Raw genomic sequence first — 19,850 nt, forward strand, 5'->3', positions numbered from 1 at the left:
AAAGCCACTGGGGTTAGTAGTCCTGGTTCTGGGTCAGCAGGTCGAAAGCAGCAGTGAAGCTGGATCTGGGGCCGTCTGCGGTGGGATTCTGGGATGTCCAGGACTTTATGGTGAACCTGCCATGATTTTGTGTGAAATCTGACCCGGTGACCAGTTATAAGTAGGGTTGGGTACCGAAACCCGGTGCCAATATGGAACCGGTACCTATATGACCGATACCTACCGGACCGAAACGCAACGCAGATTTCGGTGCTTCTTTTCGGTGCCTGAGCCGATTGAAATACTTTTTTTTAACACTACTCTGATGACTCCGTCCTGGCAGCAGGTAACGATAGCTACCGTTTGTATAGATACAGTAGCTAGCTAGCCATCAACCTTTTAACAGAGAAAATGCCGAAAGGTAAAGTGTCAAAAGTGTGGCTGTTTTTATTTTGAAAGTCCGTTGCTCACTGGCAGCGGTGGAGGAATGGAGACTACTGGACATCGCTGCGGTAAAGTTAGCAGACACTCAGGTCTCCGTGGTCAACTCAGCAGACACTTACATGTTAGTGACCTATACGCTGAAATTCACGGTAAACGCATTCAAACGGCACAGATCGGGAGCGAGCGAAGGACTTTGAAAGTTAGCGGAAAGATTTAACGTGAGACAACATCCGGTTTCTTCAGAGGAACATCCGATTTTCAGAATAAGATGCCAACAAAGTATGAATTAAATTGACATTAAGTATAAAACATGCTACCTGCATCTCGTGAGTTAAAGGGAAAACACACCTACATTGTGCGTAAGTGTGTCTTTATTCTTTGATCGCTGGGTAACCATCATCACCTCTGAGTTACAGCATTATATTGATGAACAGTAGAGCTGCATTCACATGCTCTGTCATGAAGACGACACACATTTAGATGAAACGTGCTGAAACATTGTATTCCTGTTGCACAGCAGTGGAACGTTTCACATGAAGTCACACACTGAGCACAGATAGTGAAGAGATATAACTGCTCTGTGTAAAGGGAATACTGCTGTTAAAAAGAACCTTATTTGTTTAAAGTGTTTGCAAACCAAATGTTATTGCACTTTTGTTCATATAGCAGTACTTTTAAAATAAAAGTGCACAATACACTACCTTTGAATTAATTATTGAACTTTGCCATAACAATGAGATTAATCGCAAAAATTCCATGCGATTAAAGATTGTAATCGTTGCCCAGCACTAATATGTATAGTATACTTTAAACAGTTAAATATATTGTTAAATTTGACTTGGAAATAAAAAAAGTATCGGTTCAGGCACCGTTTAGGCACCGGTATCGTTTTAAAAGTATCGTTTTAGCACCGGTATCGGAAAAAACCCAAACGATACCCATCCCTAGTTATAAGTTCCTCAAAGTAACTTTAAGCGCATTTCTCTCCAACTTTATTTCTTCTCAAACGTGTAGTCTTCAGACCGCGCTGGCTCAAGAGACATCACTTGATATTTAGTGCTGCTCCCTCTAACAGCTTTACACAACTCCATTCATGTATACGGTAGTACTGCTGTAAACAGTCTGACTGTAAGAACACGTAACTGTAAACGACCCTCTTGATTTTTGAGTCCTAACTGGGGATTTGACTTGAAGTGAATGAGTGTTTAGACGCCAACATGGTTCAAGCTTCACGGCATCAAAAGAAAAATAATAAATAGAAAATGAGTTCTGAACATTTTTATGAAAACATTTTAATAGAAGAATCTTGATACAAAACTTTAATGCAAATATTTCTATTAATACTTTAAACTGTATAGTGAAAATCAAAAGGTTACATCACTTGTGTATAGTACCGTTCAAACATAATATAAAAGATACGAGGTAAGACTGAAGCACTCTACTTATTACAAATGTCCTCTAGAGCTTCTTTCATGATAGTAAAGGGAGTGATGGAGTGTATAAGCTGAGGTAAACCACATGCACCAATGAATATTTACTAAAACTGTTTGTTTTATTAAGACCAGTTTTTCCTTAAGACAACTCGACACACACCATTAATTATTCTTTGACTTTTAAAGACCACTGCACAGTGTGCACAATATGAAATGTAGGCCTTTGCCAATGCAGCTTTAATATAACAACCTCTGAAACACTGATAACAATCCGTCTCCATATAACCTAATTTTGGACTTCATTAACCCATTTGATAGTTTCTAAATATACTGCTTTTTTGGTAAGTAAAAATACTGACCATGCAGTAATAATCGCCTTCTCTGACACACAATGAGAGTAGTTTCTATGTGAGCAAGCACATACTGCAAGTGTAATTACTGTAGCTGCTAATAATGAAATGTCAGGACTGTCCCCGTTTCTTACCGCTCTGCCTGGACCGTATCAACACTACAAATGTTCACCAACAGATTCATATGATAAAGCTCAGGGCTGAGCAATACATGGACAAACTGTATCACTATAGAAGTTTTCTTATGAATTACAATACAGAATGTACTATTAAAATACATTTCCTCAGATAACCTTTGGACAAGACAGCAGTCAACGCCTACAGGCAATGTTGTGTTTTCAATCCCCATCAATAGGCCTCTTCCACAGCAGGAAAAGCACAGGTGTTACTAATAACATTAACGATGGCTCTGTTCTATTCAGGTGTCCCAGTACACTGCGACAGTGAGCCAGCAGGCGCAGTATCAGGACTCTGAAACATCCCCATCGTTTAGACTAATAACACAGGTGTAGATGATAAAAATTAATTAACGGGACCACAACTAATGTAATCAACTCAGCTGTGTTTACCCTGCAATGACATGTCGATATGACTGCTATGAAAAGGACCTCGCTAAATATGACTATTTCATACGTAGCACTTAACACGGGTAAGCCATATGTAAACACGTTGTATTTTTCAGTCTGTGTCAGAGGAAGGCCTTCTGCTTACTTTAATTCTTTTGAACTATCAGTTTGAAAACACAAATCCATCTTCTCCAAATGACAAACTATAACTGTGATTTCTATCACCCAACAGTGTTGTATGCTCCCTTTAAAATTCCCCTTTTATTACATTAAAGGCCTTTCACTGATTATGCCAGACGAGAGCTCTACTTACATGTCATATCGTAATAGTGGGGTCACACTTTTAGTTTATGACTGGAAACTTCTGAAAGCTCCGATACATCCTACTTTGACACTTCTGTGATATTAAATAAATATAGACGCCTCACATCTGCCAAAGTCCATCATTGAAGCTAATTAAAACCAGAAGTAATGGATATGGCGTTTCATTGTCAATGTCCAGTATTTTAACTCTCACATGTCCAACTCTGTGGGCACAATAAGTGGAAACACCTGTGTTTATGGAGCATCGGTGTGCAGTACAAGCACACCTTCGTCTGTACCTGAATATAGAATTTGGGTTTGAAACTTCCTTTCATGTAATAAAAGAGAAAGTTTAAAATGATCTGATAACAGACTGAAACAAATGCATTCTTTCCAGCCTGATGATGGCACACGTTATGGACATACCATAATATAGAGCAATAAACAAATTACTACAACAATCCGATCATTTAGGTTACAGTAGTTAAGGCTTCCTATTGATTACATGATGCCACACAAAAGCTTGCAAAGACGCTGATGGTGTGCACTTGGTACAACATAGTGGAATTAATAATGTGCTTCTTCCCGTTTCCTAATAATTTCAAGTATGAAGTACCCATGTGTGGACAGATCAGGATCATAAACTGCACTACAGAGCATGACGAGCACCACTCTTAACTGGTCACATATAGTCGTGTTGAGGGTGTGAAACCCGTGCGGTTCACTAATAAACTGAGTCTAAAAACATGTCCACACACCTGCTTGCGTTCAGGCCGGTTTTTCCTCCACCTCCTGCTCTTCTTCTTCCGCTCTGTCATCTTTAACGATCCCCTCATCGATACTCTCCAGCCTCAGTCTCTGACCGTCCAGGTATCTGGGTCTCGGTGCCGCTCTCGTCGTAAACAGTCCCCCCGGGAGAGCCAGATCCTCCCCGAACAGGGCGAGCTTAGCGTCGTTCTCGATCGCCTTCGCCAGGCAGGAGGCGAAGATGTCGAGAGACTTGTGCACCTCTGCGTGGATTTGAACCGAGGACGTGCTTGTGTTTTCAGCTGAGGAGGAAAAAGAAAAACACGGATATTATCAGACAAACAAGTTCTGTTTTGTAGCTTGCTGACCACAGAGTCACTCTTCAAACCCTCAGTGTGTATGGAGGGAACTCCCTTCCCCTCTGATCTCTTTGTGCAGCGGTGGAAATGATACCTTTGGCTTGCTCCACCTGGTCTTCAAAGGTGACGGAGCTCCTCCTCTTCCCGGACGGATTCCCGTGTTGCTGTGGGTGGGAGGAGCCGTCTGTGGAGAAGTCATCCAGCAGCATCACGTCTGTGCCTGTGCGGGAGACATTACAGGAAAAAAGGCGGGTTAATTGATTGTTGTTTCATATAGACCATTTATTTATTGAATTACCAGAAACCATGCGATATGGTAGAGTATATCATCAGCAGATCTTGGCCATACCGCGCAGCTCTAAACACAAAGGAGATAATCAGACGTTTCTTTGTATCACACATGACATTACTTGCCATCCTGAACCGTAAACATGAGCTGTGAGACAGGAATGTGAGGGCGACTGGAACAACGCTGTGGGAGCATGACGCAATAGAGTTTCAAACATTATGTTTACGCGTGTCATGAATCATTTTCTGTTCATGTTAAGATGAACAGTTGAGTTTTAAAAGGCATGAACACGTTTGTCAGTAAAGATGCATCTTCTGCTGACAAAGGACAAATGATTATTATTGTAGTTCTGAAACAATGAATTAAATGTTTAAGTAATTCATCAAGAAAAATGTTTAAAAAAATAATCTCTGGTTCAAGGTTCAACATTTAACCGATTGTTCGTTGCAACCCTTGCTGGTTTTGAGCCCATATGACAATACAGTATGTACAGTATATGGAGAAGATTTACAGATTTTATGGGAAAGACTTTTGAGCAAACTCAACAGCTGGAACAATTAATCAATCAACAGAAAATTAATTGGCAACTACGTGATACATGACTGATATTTTTGCTTGAAAGATGAACTAAAATAACTAAACACTCTTTGGTTCCAGCTTTTAACAACAGTGAACAGATCCACCTTTGGGTTTGTGACTGTTGATTGGTCAAAATAAGTAGTTGGAAGACGTTACCTCGGGCTTTAGGAGGTTTAGTAAAATGATTATATTGTGTTGGGTTAGGACACACAGAGGACGTTTTTTCCCTGTATGCAACACTTACACGAGTCCTGAGTGAAACTGAAGCCAGTATCCCCGGTGCTGCTTCCTGGGGCCAGCAGATGCCCTCCACCGGCCAGCATAGCGGTCAGGTGCGGGGACATGCCCAAATCTGAAAGAACACAAGCAAGATCTCGTTGAACAACATCATACAACACATTAAACACACAAATGTACATCAAAACAGGCTTTAAACACTGTACATAAACCACATATTACACTAACACCCCTTTACTAATGTGTCCGTTTACAGTTTAATCTGTAAATAAACATTGTACCGACCTTCTCTGTACATAATAGTAATATGTTTTCTTATCTTTGTACAGCTTTGTTGTCCTTGTTTTGACTCTGTCTATTTGTATCTTCCTGAACGTTTTTCTTTTTGTCTATGATTTGGTGTCTTTACATAAAGTGGTTATAAATAAATATTTTTAAAAAAATGACGTCCACCTTCATTTGAATTGATCTGCATGACAAAGGGAGCCCCTGCTGTACACCCACCTGTGATTCTGTTGGAGATGCTGAAGAGGCGGGACGTCCTTTGCCGCGTGGCGAACGACTCTCTGTAGTAGCGATCTCCGAAACACATCCCCAGCAGCTCCTTCCTCACCGTTTTATTCCACAGGCCGTAGATGAACGGGTGGCACACGGCGCTGCAGAAAGACAGCCACGCGACCAACGTCTCCAGTCCCTGAGACACACTCCCTTGTCCCCACAAAGCCTCGTTACACACCACCCCGACATACGGCCCCCAGGTCACGAGAAAGGTGCCGACCACCACCAAGATGGTGACGAAGGCCTTACACTGACTCCCTGCGTACACGAGGCTCCGCCGGCTTCCATTAGAGGACGTCGACGTGCTCGAGTTTTTACGTCCGTTCTTCTGAACTCCAGTGGAGTCCTCGTGGGCCACAACAACTGTCCCACAGTGTACTTTCCGGGCTTTCATGCGGGCGACGCGGAAAATGACACCGTAACAGGCGAGCATGATGAATAAGGGGGGGAGGATGCACCAGATGACCCAGAAGGCCGTGTAACTCGGCTCTCTGTGCCACGACGCAACGCAGGTCCTCTTGAAGCAGTCAAACTCGAAGGAGGACCAGCCGAACAGAGGAGGCAGGCAGCCCACCAGGGAGTGCAGCCACACGTAGGCGATGGCCACGACTGCCCGGTTCCCTGTGATCTTCATGGGGTAGATCATCGGGTAAAGCACTGCGTAGTACCTGTACGGACGAGAGGAGAACACAGTTAGGAAGGGAGCCCTCTGGTCCACGCACAGAGACTGCTCAGATGTCAGTGAGCGATACGGAAGCTAACAGCTGTAAGCTGCACTCAACAATGCTGCCAAGTGTTTCTCCAAAAAGCCGCATACAATAGAAAAGGAGGCTTGGCGGGAGAACAAAAACATGCACTGTAAGCACAAACTCCCAAAGGTGACGAGGGTAATTAGGACAGCAGTGGGAACAGTGAGGGCTGTATGCTACAGAGCTGATTTACAGTAGACCTTAACTACATTTCACAGTCCTGTGTGATCCCTGACAACCTAACAATAGCATTTACCCAGAGGCAAATTCAATGTCAATTTCAACCAACGCAAAAAAATATATATAACAGATTAACTAGCAGATTATTTCTTAACAAATCTCTTAATCTTTTAGTCTATTAAAATGCAGTTTAAGATTTCCCAGAGCCCCAAGGGGACATTGTCAAATCTTAGGAATATAAAGCTGGAGCTAGGGAATGTTTGGTATGCTTATTGTTGCTTGATAAATCACGTAGATAATCTCTTTAAAAACGGGTGTTCCTTAGTTAAGTTGTAGCTTTACAGTACTGATACCAAGAGATAGATTTGTTGACACCCTACATAGAGAAATATAAACTTTCTCCTATATTTATATTAGACAAAAGTGATCTCTCCAAATGTACAAAAAAAACTGTCTAAAATAAGCTAAATAGTAAATATCTAGTCAACAACAAAAAAAAAAGAAAAGGTTACAGTCTGTGTCGAAAAAGTGGTCGAGTTCAGAATATCAATCTTTATGCGTGCGGGCTGTTTTAATTGTGAATCCGCTTCTTATTTCTAAAAATAGGAACTAATGGACATAATCTCAGCTGAACGGTGCATTCATATCAGTGCACATTTAAAGTTACTTTGTGTGAGTCGGTCTAATGCTCGTCACTTGAGCTGGGAAAATCTCCAGGAAAATACCACGAGCTGAGTGTGTGGTTAACCAACCTTATTTACCAGGCTGCATACTGACCTTTAAAGGGAAATGCACCAGAAACTGTGACATTTCCTAAAGTAAATTTAATGCAAATTCAAGTGAATCTTAGAAACAGAAACATGTGCTGCTAAACCTCATGCTCACTCTGGGGGAAAAGTTACACTTTCACCTGTGCTTTATGAATAAAAATGTATCGTTTGGTCTGAGTGTTTAAGTGACTTGCTAAAGGGCACGAGTCTGGAGACAATAAATGTACTATATGTAATATGAGGTGCCCATAGTGACGAACCAAAAGGAAGTAATAATCATTATTAGTTAAGTACGTCTGACTTCAACAATGATCCAGCACTAACCTGTCGATGGCAATGGCTCCGAGGGTAAGCATGCTGGCAGAGCTGATGAGCAGGTAGAGCAGCGCGGTGAAGTTACACCACACGACCCCGAACACCCACTCCCTCTTTGCCGAGCTCACGGCCACAAACGGCAGCACCAGCGTGGACAGCAGCAGGTTGGACGCGGTCAGGCTGAACACAAACTTGTTGCTGGGCGTGAGCAGATAAGGCCTGCGATAGAGGGTCGCCACGATCAACAGGTTCCCCAGGCAGGCGAGGAGTGTGATGGTTACAATGGAGACCGACTCCAGGGCAGCCAGACCATCACCGTTCCCCACTGTGGTGCAGTTCCTACTGGTGTTCATGGTGCGAGGCTGGGCCACCAGACAGGTGTAGGAAGGGTTGGCGACTGTTAGTGGAAAGAAGGAGAATGTTACTTTACTGCTGTGTGGGAATGCAGTTGTTGGGGTGCAAAGAACCACTGTTTTCATAGCTATTTTTCATGGCTGAAAAAAATGCCTGTTACAATTTCTTTCAACCAACTATGATATTTAGGTCAAAGTAAAAACGGAAAAAGCAGCAAATCCTCACATTTAGGAAGCTGGAACCAGAGAATGTTTGGCCCTTTTGTGTGATAATTGAATTAAATGAGAAATCAATTATCATTGCCAATTAATTGTTCTGTCATTTCAGCTCCATTAAGGTCAGATTGTATTGAGATGCATGTACTGCATGACCTCATTTTAATAATACTGTTTTATTAACATTACGGCAGACTTTATGTTCATAGTGAGTGATCGATTACACATTTCAACGGAAATCAGTTGAAACCAGCGGCTTCCCAAAATGTTTTGTAACGTTTAGTATATTTCATCAAGTATTGTACTCGACACACAGTATCGAGGTACTTGTGTTTCCATTGTGTACTACTTCATAGTTTAATACCACAACATTTCAGAGGGAGACATTATATATATTTATATGACAGCTGCAGTTACTTTGAAGATTAGCATTTTAAATACAAAACATATCATAGATTTGACAAATAAGATATATTTGTATCTTAAACTGTCCAGCTGTGTGTAAAGTTGTCAATAGAAGCTTTCAATTCCATCAGCTACAACATTAGAATGCTTCTTACACATTTATGCAACATTGTAGCTAATAAATAATAATACAACATTGACGGGGGAAGATAACAATGCTTAAGTAGTTAGTGTAGTTTTACACTGTTGTATTTCTACTTTTAAGGATATAAATAGTATTTCTACCTCTAGCTTTACTTTGCAGCATCATTGGCAGAGGTTGTAACATGTAAATAAGGAATTGCGTACTAATAAACCGCATGTTTGCAGAGTTAAAGTTTAAGCAAAGTAACTTTAACGTGAGTTGAAATGTTTCACATTTAAATGCATGGCTAGCTACCTCGCCCACCGTTAGCTTCAGTTGTTAACGTTATTTTAGCGGAATAAACACATTGGTTGTCATCTCCCACCTCGGTGTTAACGTTACTCGGTTATCTTTACAGAGAGTTAACGTAAAGTGACACGTTTATCCTAGAAATGTAAGTCTCCTGCACCGCTAGCTCCACGCTGATGAATGTAAACTTTGTTAAAGCGTGAGGAGGGTGCACCGCTAGTTTCAGCCCGCTAGCAGAAGCTAAAACATCTAACGTTAGTTAGCCTCTGTTAGCTCAAACTTTCTCCCATTGTCCCCCCGAAACACAGCGCTCCCTCCTCAACTTTTACCTGCTTCGGTTCGGCGCGGCGGCTCCACATTGTCTCCTCGTCGAAGGTGAACAGTCCATCCTGCTCGTCTGTTTTCACGCTACAACCCCGCAGCGGTGACTGAGGGCTGAGCCTGAAAAATGTCCAAAGAAGCCCCTCGACATAGTTCAATAACGTTAGTCCCTCCTAAATCACAGGCGGCCAGCTGCGGCTGCAATGGCGTCCTCCTCCTCCTCCTCCTCCTCCTCCCACCTCAGCTTCTACTCCCTCTCCTCGCAGACTCCTTCAGTGTGTGGGTGGTCTCATTTCGCCATTTCTAGCATTGTTACCTCCGTGATTAACCTGTAGCTGCATACACACGTTGTGCGCGTTTTAATCATCATAACACTGTGAGTGTTGAAAACCTGAATAGTTAATAATTATTCTGTTTCAGATGCGCCATGTAGTTAGTGTAGGCGTTTGTATTGATGTTACTAAAAAAAAATAAAAAAATCAATGTGCGCATGTGTATATCCTAAATGACAGGCTGGTGGTGTTTATGAATGAAGCTGTTACGCATCGTTTTGATCTGAGTGGACCACCCACGTGGATCAAAGCTTCCCGCACATCAACAACGCGTCAGAACGTCATCTTACGTTGTCCAATCAGCGAGCCGGGACGTTACCGTCTGCTTCCATCGGACGGCGCACTCTCACCTCCATACATCCATGCAGCCAGAGATGGGCAGTATTTCTATTACTTGTAATTGAAATACGTATTTCAATTACTTTTGAGTATTTTGTAATTTGTATTTGATAAGGCCGATTAAAAATCTAACGTAATTTGTAACAAAATACATTAGAGTGGAGTAATTTTGTATTTAAAATACTCAAAATACTTTCTCCACGAATCAAAAAACAGTTCACGAGTTCAGTCTTCAGATCTTCAAGTTCAACGGATTGTCTGTCAAGTAAAATATTGTAGCCTATTGTATATACATGGTGATGGTTATAATATCAAGCTAGCGATCGATGCTAACATGCTAGTGTAGCCGAGGGTTTACTTTGCACATATATGTGTGGATAATAATAATAACACAGAACCACGAGCTCCGTATTCAGCGCCAAGAGGCAGCCACTTTAATTCAAACTCACACTTCTCCACTCTCTCTCTCTTTCCGTCTTCTCCTTCACAATAAAAGCCCAAACACATATATAGGAACCCTGCTTCTTAACATACTCAACATAATAGCTTACACTAGCGATCGATGCTAATATGCTAATGACGCTAGCATGCTGTCTAGGCTAGTGCATAGCCAGTGTTTAGCAAGTTAACTTATCAGTCGAGTAGCTAGCTATTTAAGCAAAGCAACTTCACGTGGAGAATCTCCAGAAACTGAGCAGAGTGGATCTGCTTCTGTGTTGAAGGCATAATGATATGAAATGTTCTTATTGTAGAACATATGATGTGTCTTTTTCCTGCTCGCTCGCGAGTAGTTTTTCTTTTTGACAGTAAGTGGGCGGACCCAGTCTCCCTTGTATCTCTACATATAATTGGTTACAAACCTCGTCTTTGGATAAACCGGATATCACTCTGACTTTTCAGATTTTCAGATTGCACTACAGGTCAGGGGCAAATAATGTACATTTTACTGCACGGGTACTTTTACTTTCTGCACATAAAGTACATTTTGCTGATAATAACATACTTGACTAAGGTTTCGATTGCAGGTATTTTAATCATAGTGGATTATTGTTTCATCAGTATGTTATTAGTACGTTTACTGCAGTGAGGATCTGAATACTTTTTCATCCACTAATTACTTGTTAGTGATTTAAGTTGGGTAAACAGTTAATATACAAATAGTGGTCCCTAATCTCGGCTCCAGATCCTTGAGCGGGTCCAAATTGTTGCTCATATTATATCTCTTAACTTCTGTAAACACAACAGTATGATTAAATATGATCATCATGTTTTAATCAATTAAGATCAAAAAGTGTCTTTCAGCTGTTTGTCACAAGAGGTTTGACTATCAAACACACATTGTCTGTAATAGAATGATGGAGTGAATTTAAACCAATCTGAGCAACTTGACTTTAACACATTTTGTATTTAATAACGCTATTAAATTGAATTGAAAACACCTCTATCAGACCTAGCATCTGCGTCAGAGTGATATCTTTTGCTCGCGCGAGACGGACTTTTGCTCGCGGAGTGATATAAAAGTGCTCGTCAAAGTAAAATACGCTCGCGGCTGTTTGATTTTCGCGCGCGCATGGATCTCATTCGCACTCTCGGATTTTGACAGTGATTTGCCTTCATATGCGGCGTGTGGTGTTCAATGTATGGCTCGAGAAGGTCTTGTAAATAAATGATTCCGTGTCGGCAGAATCGATAGCACTCGTACAGGAAGTCATCATGATGTGATAACGGATCTTGGCGATCTCGAAGAACTCTCTCCCAAGTCAAAATGAAATAAATAAGTGAACAACAATGTGACTACATCCTGTATGGGTCACATTCTTCCCCATATATACATTTCCCCAGATATTAGTTTACATCACCGCAAATATGAATACAAAGCACATCACATGTATTTTACAGCATCCAAAATATGCTTTGCAGGTCAGATCAGAGTTGAATCACTGAATCCATGGAAATATTATAATGCATGTTTGATTCCTATATTTAAAAATGTTTGAAAATTATCATCCCACAAATATGAGTTGCTCTCAAGTGCACCTTTAACATTTTAAAGTGATATTCAGAGATTAATTTAGGGTTGTAATTGTTTTAGCCTGAACACATTGGTCAATTGTTATTGGGGTGGATATGTATAGATATGTTAATTTATTATAATCTTCTAATAAATGAAGTATATGTACGTATGTATATGTACGTATATGTATATGTACGTATGTATATGTATGTAATATATGGGTGAAGGGGTCAGTTTGTGTTTTCTTCAGGATTTAGTTTGGTTCATTTAAAATGATCAAGATTAAATAACATTTGCAATGCACCACCAGTAAACAACATTTTCCTTTATAATGTATCAAATCTGGAGTCGGTTGTTTTAAAACAGTTATGTGAATAGCTCTGAAATGTAATAGTGTAGTTAGTTATGTTAGCAGGTTGTAATTAAGTTATTTTTAAACCTTTGTTCTAATTCTAACTGATGTAAAAAGAATGACTGAAAATACAGGTGGATGGACCATAATAAAACCAACAATAACAACTTAAAGTTAAAAGGAATTGTATTCACAATGTAATACAGTTCAACATAACATGTAACAATATGTTAGAAAATGAACAAGTATTCAGCATTGTACATTCAGCATTATAGATGAGCATTCTACACTTTACATGTGTTTTAAAATAGTTTACACGTGTATAGTAAAGTATGCTCATCTATTTTAATGTTGAAATGTTTACATTATTGTAAATTATGCTGTGAAATGCCGAGCCGACAAGCTCCGCTCCGCCGAGTCTCCAAGTTCAGATGCAAAGTGACAATCTGAGGTCCGCTGACCTTTTATAGCGTCGTGGTGGTGTCGTTTCCATGACATTTACTGAGGCACTCATGTGTTAATTTAAGCACAGCAAATGTGTAAACCATTCGCCGTCAAGTCAAGGCTCCGCTCCGCCGTCAACTGCCGACAGGCTCGGCTCCGCTCGGCTCCGCTCCGCCCCGCCGTCAACTGCCGACAGGCTCCGCCCCGCTCCGCTCCGCGCCGCGCCGCCCCGCTCCGCTCCGCCGTCAACTGCCGACAGGCTCCGCTCCGCCCTGTTCCGCCGTCAACTGCCAGGCTCCGCTCCGCTCCTGCCGTCAACTGCCGACAAGCTCCGCCCCGCCCCGTCCCGCTCTGCCCCGCCCTGCCCCGCTTCGGCCCGCCTTCAAGTGCAGACAGACTCGACGGGCTCCGCTCCGCCGTCTAGGGCCGACAGGCACGCGAAAAGCCGCCAAGCTCCGCCGAGCCACAAGCTCCGCCAGCACAGGCTGCACCGAGCAGACAACCTCCGCCAATGCCAACAAACTCCGCCGAATCCGACAAACTCCGCCGATGCCGACAGTCTCCTCCGATGCCGACAGGCTCCGCCAATGCCGACAAGCTCCACCGAGCCGACAGTTTCAGGAGACTGTCGGATCGGCGGTGCTGCTCCGCCGAGGCTAACGCTCGGCGGAACCTGTCGGATCGGCAGAGCCGCTCCGCCGAGCCTGTCGCTCGGCGGAGCCTGTCGGACGTTCGGCGGATACTGTCGGATCGGCGGTGCCGCTCCGCCGAGCCTGACTCGGCGGAACCTGTCGGAGTGGTGGAGCTGCTCCGCCGAGCGACAGGCTCGGCGGAGCCATGAAGGCAAGGCTCCGGCGTCGGGGCTCAAGGCTCCGCCGTCAAGGATCTGGCTTCGCCGTCTACACGCCATGAAGGCAAGGCTCCAGCGTCAAGGCACAAGGCTTCGCCGTCAAGGCTCAGGGCTCCGCTCCGCCGTCGAGTCAAGGCTCCGCTCCGCCGTCGAGTCAAGGCTCAAGGCTCCGCTCCGCTCGCTATACCGCCGTGGTGTTGACGTTTCCATGACATTTACTGACTTATGCGCGTCCGTTGTCATGCACCCGATAGCAACAGAGACTGTTTTTATTTAAAAATCTAGAATCATAGAAATGCTCATCAAAGCACTGAACTTCAAGCACTCTAATAAGAAAGAGTAAATTCTAGAATCATAGAAATGCTCATCAAAGCACTGAACTTCAAGCACTCTAATAAGAAAGAGTAACTTCTCCTCCTGGGGTAGAACATGATTTATCTGACCAAATAAGTGCTTCCCATGATACTGTGTTTTTAGTGGCAGCAGATGCAGTCCTGTATGTCTGTCCATTTACAGTCAGTGAATGTGTAACATAAATGATGCTAATTGTGAAATCTTTGTGCATGGATGACTTAAGTCCCTCGAGTATAAGATCAGCTTTCTTTAAAGAACTAATGTTCACAGGGTAGACATTGTATTTTGTATTACAGTATATATCTGTATAGGAAGAGGGAGATTGGGAGCTTGTATGTCATATGTGATGAATATTTTCTTGTTGATACAACGCCAAAGTTTATGGGCTGTTAAGTCCCATTAATAAAAATATATATATACATAATCAATCAAGTTGTTGTCTTGTAATAGCTTTGCTTAGTTACACTGACATTCCGTGACTGTTCTTCCTTTTTGTGGGGTTCACCAGAGCTTTGTGTACATTATAGCCCAAACCTGAATGCTCTGCTATACCAAATTGTGAGAAAACAGAAAATCCAGAAAAAAGTATTTCCTATATTTTAAATTCAAAATACATGTATTTTGTTACATTTTCTGGCACCAGGATTTTGTATTTTGTAGTAATACATTTATTTGGGGGTATTTTGTATTTTGTATCAAAATACATTTTGATGTATTTTTGCCCATCTCTGCATGCAGCCATGGCCTAAAGCCCCTAAACCATGCGGCCGAGCCGACAGGAGGTAAATACAACTATATCCATGTGGAAGTAAACATCACAATCCAAAACTCTGCTTCAAAGGGGGCCACTGTCATAGAAATATCTCATAGCGACGAGAGTTCTAGTCTAAAGTGCTAAAAATAAAAGATGTGAGAAAATGTCACCAAAGTAATAAATATGTCCACAGGAATATGTTTGTTAAAAAATATGCCAAACAGAAAAACTGAATTATGATAAACATCCTGCTAGCAGTGGTGGAAGAAGTATTCAGTTATTTTACCTATAAGTACAAGTAGAAATACTAGTGTCTAAAAAGAATCCATTACTAGTAAAAGTCCTAAATTCAAAACGTTACTTGAGTAAAAGTACATAAGTATTATCAGCAAAATGTACTTAAAGTATCAAATTAATTAATTAGCAAATGGCTCCTTTCACAAAGTTATATATTTATAGAATAATATATTGTTGTTTTTTATCACTAACAAATACATGTAGGAGCATAATTTAGTTTGTCAATTCTAGATAATGTTGATATAGTGTAGATAACTAGTATAGTGCCTCCATCATCAGTGCATCACACGCACACAAAACTCAGAGGGGACTTTATAAGTGAAGAGCAAGATGTAAAAGGAACATTTGTGTACATTCAGACTTTGAGATAAGGATTTAACCACGAGGGTTGAGTAGTACAACACGACGTTCACCTGCTGCTACAACACCTGTATTTTTGTCCATTTCCTAAATCATTTTAACCACATTGCATGGTAATACTATATTGCCTTTTAAAACCAATCTGCACTGAGAATTGGCATGCCACACAATGCCTTTTTATAAGTAGAGAGTATGTTTTTGCCATTTAGCTTTTAGTACATAGTATACAGTAGAAACAGACTACTGACATGGATGGAAGAGAGAGGGTTTTGACATGCAACAAACCAGAGACGTTGTGGTTATATCATGTATAGTTGTGCATTTAATGGGCTTATGCACAGCAACTGATATACGTTCCCTCAAAAAAATATTACAACAAAATGTCGGGGCAGCGGCTACGTAAACATAATGTAGAATGTGTGTTGAAGAAAGGATCGGTAATCTTTTACTTATCAGGAACAGGTCTGTAAAACTTACGCTCGCAACAATCCTCGTTCTCTATACCAGTAAAGGCAGAATGTAAACATCAATTTTTGGCTTATAATTGAACAGCGAGGGAACGCAAACAGTGCCATCCATGCTGTAAATCAGGAAGTGAATTAAACAATGTTGTGATGGTGCTATCAGTGGGTGAAATCAGACATTGAACTATGCAGAAGCACATGCAATAAGACTGTCACACTTCATGACGAGCAAGTAAAACTCCACCTTATGGTAAAGTTAAAACTTGAGCATGGGGATCTGTGGAGCGTAGTCGGTCAGAAGAGACACCATCAGACCCTGAAAGAGAAGACAGTTGTGACGATCATCAGTAGATGGAGAATCAAACCGGAGGCAAAGACCATTCTGAACATTTTAACCCATACCAGTATTAAACTGTGCGTTAAATACTAATCAGGTTACTCACCATGATTGTCCACTTTCTATTCTCTGCCTCAGGGAAGACGAGGGAGCGGGATGAGTAGAACACCTGGTCATCCACCTCCTCCATTTTGCGGGGGAGACAATGCAGGAAGGTCCAGTCTGGTTTGGCAACACTTCCTGTCTGCAGCGGACCAGAACCAAGACCCATTTCAACTCAGTGAAATTAAATAGATTTGAGCTCCTTTGCAAAGTATTTAATTGCCAGACATAAAGACATATTCTTATTGACCAAAATAATTACTGTAACCTTTTTTTTTTTTTTTAAATCCTATCAATTATATCATCATGCTCGGTGCAAGACTTTTCTTTAAAGCTTGCTTGCGAATTATAAGCCAGATGATGTCTGTAATTACTGTTAGACTATTTTACCATACAAACAATTTGCAGAAGATTAAAATCTACTGCTTTGTGTAAAGGCAGTAAGAAAGGAGCATGTTTAAGACTGTCAACAAGTGTGTCCAGCTGTCAAAAGGGACCAATTTGTGAAAACAACTGACCGAAAACAACTGCTACCGTCTCCAAAAAGCTACTGGTGTGTTTTGTGGGTGACACCATTTTGATTTTTAAGTAAGAAAGAGCATCTGAGAAAGTAAAAAAGCAGTTGCAGTACAACGTAGGAAAGAGCAAATGTAAAAAAAAAATATGAACAGGTAAAAAGAAAACGTTCTTAGTTACCTGCATTGTAATCTGGTAACCTTTAAAGTCTTTGAGCCTCTTTTTCTTCTCCTCCTCCTGTCCCATGCTCACCCAGGTGTCAGTGACCAAAACATTGCTGCCATGGGCGGCCTCCATCGGGTCAGAGGTCAGAACAAGCTGGGTCCCATGCTGAGACACAAAGCGATGTTATGAATGAATAAGAAGTCCTTTGACAAAAGGGTCGGTTTAGAATGATGACACCCGAAGAACACCTCACTTCTTTGGAGAGTCTCTGTGCCTCTTGAATAACACTCTTGTCTGGCTCATACCCCTGTGAATTAAAATACAGCTTTAGCTTTGTACAGTACAAAGGAGGTAGAGGTAGTGCGCTAAAAGAGAGGCCAAATGTGCGTGACAACATCAAACGAGGCAAACCTTTGGTGTAGCAATCTTAAGATGAACTCCCAATTTAGCTGCAGTCATCATGAAGGAGTGGAGGACGTTGTTCCCATCTCCAATCCAGCTCACCGTTAGACCACTAAGGGACCCGTAATGCTCCTGGGGGAGAGTGGTAATTAAGAAACCACTGTGTCATTATCATTTACTGGATGAAAACTGCAGTGCGCGTAGGAGTCGCAGTACCTGTAAGGTGAGGAAGTCAGCCAGAATCTGGATTGGGTGGTAGAGGTCCGACAGGCCGTTAATGATGGGGATGGTGGCGTCTTTATCCAGCTCCTCCAGCGTGGAGTGGCTGTACACTCGTGCCAAGACAATATCGCAGAACCCTGAGAGAACCCTGGAGAAGGAGTTTAGAGATTCCAGATGCGGACATGTCAGTGTCAGCAATTCCAGTTTATTTCCATAAGTGAAAGCATAAATATAAAACTCACTTAGCTGTGTCCGTGCTACTCTCATTCACTCCGAGGTGGATGTCCTGAGAAGTGAGGAAACAGGGGTGCCCACCCAGCTGAGCAAAACCTGGAATTATGATATTATGACAACTTCAATTTCCCTAATGGCCAACAATAAAAACAACACCCTTCAAGGAGTAGTGCAGGGAAAGAGAGGAGTGGACCGTAGACCTCTTTGTCCCTGGGATGGACTGAAAGTTGCCTTTCAGCAGTTCTTTTGTGTCCATATTGACAATGACCTTCACACCGCTGAACACACAGTATCAGCCCTGCTAACAGTGTGAGAAGTTACATTTCTATTAGATTGTTGTCATTCATATTTAATGTTTTCTTTTACAAATGGTTAGGATTATTAGTAATGTCATTATCACTACTTTTACCATTGTATCATTATTTTGTTTATAATCAACCTTTCTTCTAGGTCATTTGCATGTATCTGTACACGTGGATTTTTCCCTTTCCTTTATTTTAAATCTATTTTCTCGTGCATGAATGCACATTTTACATATCTCACATATTGCAATTGCACTGTAAAGTAAATATATGTTAATAAAACAAATCTTTACCCCCAAAAAGATTGTTTTAATTGTGCAAATGTGACTTTATAACATCTTCCCGCCTTTCTAAAATCATTTATCATTTTGCACAAATCATTTTGTGGTATTGTTAAACTGAAGCATAGTGCAGACACAAAACGGACACCTGTTTCTGTGGACATTCTTGTTCTGGTGCTCCTCTTCTCAAATATCATAGCAATCGACTTTCCTTGCAGCAGAGGAAGATACTGAAATAGAAATGACAATTAGCCACCATGAGGACATTTAACATATGGACACTACAGCAGACATTAGTAACGTTAGCTACCTTTGAATGGTCCACTATGAGGACATGTAACATATGGACACTACAGCAGACATTAGTAACGTTAGCTACCTTTGAATGGTCCACTATGAGGACATGTAACATATGGACACTACAGCAGACATTAGTAACGTTGGCTACCTGCTTTTCATGCTTGATCCGATGTTTCAGATCCCCTGACACCCACAACAGCCTCTTGATTTCATCTGAGCTGAAGTCTTTCAGAGAGAGACAGCTGCGACCCTTTAAGTCAACTGAACCGAGGGAAGCAGCTCCACCGCTGAGAAAGCAACACACGAGGACACGATGCATGTAACTTAGTATTAAATGTAGCCTACTAACGATACTTAATATAACATTTATCTGCAGCTTCTTACCTAAACCCTCGTGCCGAAAGCGTTTTCAAGCATTTGAAAACGGTGTTCACAGACAGTAGTTTAGCAGACATTGTAGCTCAGGTAAACTATAATGGAAGACACATGTGTTGGGAATTATTTCATCAGCTTAGACGTTCATTCGCTGTTTGTCCGAGTTCACGCGCAACCAGCAGCGGGGCTGCTCTGAGTGACGTCGCCACAGAACCAGGAAGTGAGGCGTGGCTTCCTCCCAGTCTTGCGAGAGTTTACTGTCTGTTGACGGACAGGTGGACTGGGATGACTAACGCTCTTTGGTTACTAGTGTTGTGACACGTGGACTATTCAATTGGGTTTTGAGTGTATTTCATATGCAAAAGAAAAAAAGTTGCAGCTGGTTTTCAAAGCAAGTACTTCCTGCGTTACAACACTCCCTGCTGCTCCACTAGGCTACTGATGGACAGAGCTGCTGTGGAAACGTTG

At 41.8% G+C, this 19,850-nt stretch overlaps 2 protein-coding genes across 2 annotated transcripts; both read right to left on the minus strand.

Annotated features, from left to right (window-relative positions):
- Positions 1 to 1,697: 1,697 nt before the first annotated feature.
- Positions 1,698 to 9,685, minus strand: gpr161b (G protein-coupled receptor 161b). Its single transcript, XM_079170556.1, has 6 exons — positions 9,595 to 9,685; positions 7,868 to 8,255; positions 5,791 to 6,512; positions 5,294 to 5,401; positions 4,276 to 4,401; positions 1,698 to 4,124 (listed from the first exon to the last, which is right to left on the minus strand). Exons 2-6 carry the CDS (start codon positions 8,209 to 8,211, stop codon positions 3,844 to 3,846), a joined length of 1,581 nt encoding a protein of 526 aa, XP_079026682.1. The 5' UTR covers positions 8,212 to 8,255; positions 9,595 to 9,685; the 3' UTR covers positions 1,698 to 3,843.
- Positions 9,686 to 15,618: 5,933 nt separating this feature from the next.
- On the minus strand, positions 15,619 to 19,573 carry otc (ornithine transcarbamylase). The gene is made up of 10 exons (XM_079170506.1): positions 19,392 to 19,573; positions 19,156 to 19,294; positions 18,856 to 18,937; positions 18,133 to 18,220; positions 17,885 to 18,038; positions 17,678 to 17,800; positions 17,520 to 17,573; positions 17,282 to 17,431; positions 16,590 to 16,727; positions 15,619 to 16,462 (listed from the first exon to the last, which is right to left on the minus strand). Exons 1-10 carry the CDS (start codon positions 19,460 to 19,462, stop codon positions 16,403 to 16,405), a joined length of 1,059 nt encoding a protein of 352 aa, XP_079026632.1. The 5' UTR covers positions 19,463 to 19,573; the 3' UTR covers positions 15,619 to 16,402.
- Positions 19,574 to 19,850: the final 277 nt, after the last annotated feature.

This window comes from Pholis gunnellus (assembly GCF_910591455.1).
Source record: "Pholis gunnellus genome assembly, chromosome: 12".
Classification (NCBI taxonomy): domain Eukaryota; kingdom Metazoa; phylum Chordata; class Actinopteri; order Perciformes; family Pholidae; genus Pholis; species Pholis gunnellus.

Excerpts from the sequence above, each read along its gene's own strand:
- gpr161b (XM_079170556.1), bottom strand. The coding sequence starts at position 8,211 with ATGAACACCAGTAGGAACTGCACCACAGTGGGGAACGGTGATGGTCTG. Across the intron at positions 5,402-5,790 it reads CATCTCCAACAGAATCACAG|ATTTGGGCATGTCCCCGCAC; the intron begins GTGGGTGTACAG and ends GTGTTCTTTCAG. Across the intron at positions 4,402-5,293 it reads CAGTTTCACTCAGGACTCGT|GCACAGACGTGATGCTGCTG; the intron begins GTAAGTGTTGCA and ends TCTCCCGCACAG.
- otc (XM_079170506.1), bottom strand. The coding sequence starts at position 19,462 with ATGTCTGCTAAACTACTGTCTGTGAACACCGTTTTCAAATGCTTGAAA. Across the intron at positions 17,801-17,884 it reads CTGACTTCCTCACCTTACAG|GAGCATTACGGGTCCCTTAG; the intron begins GTACTGCGACTC and ends ACTCTCCCCCAG. Across the intron at positions 17,574-17,677 it reads TTAAGATTGCTACACCAAAG|GGGTATGAGCCAGACAAGAG; the intron begins GTTTGCCTCGTT and ends TTTAATTCACAG.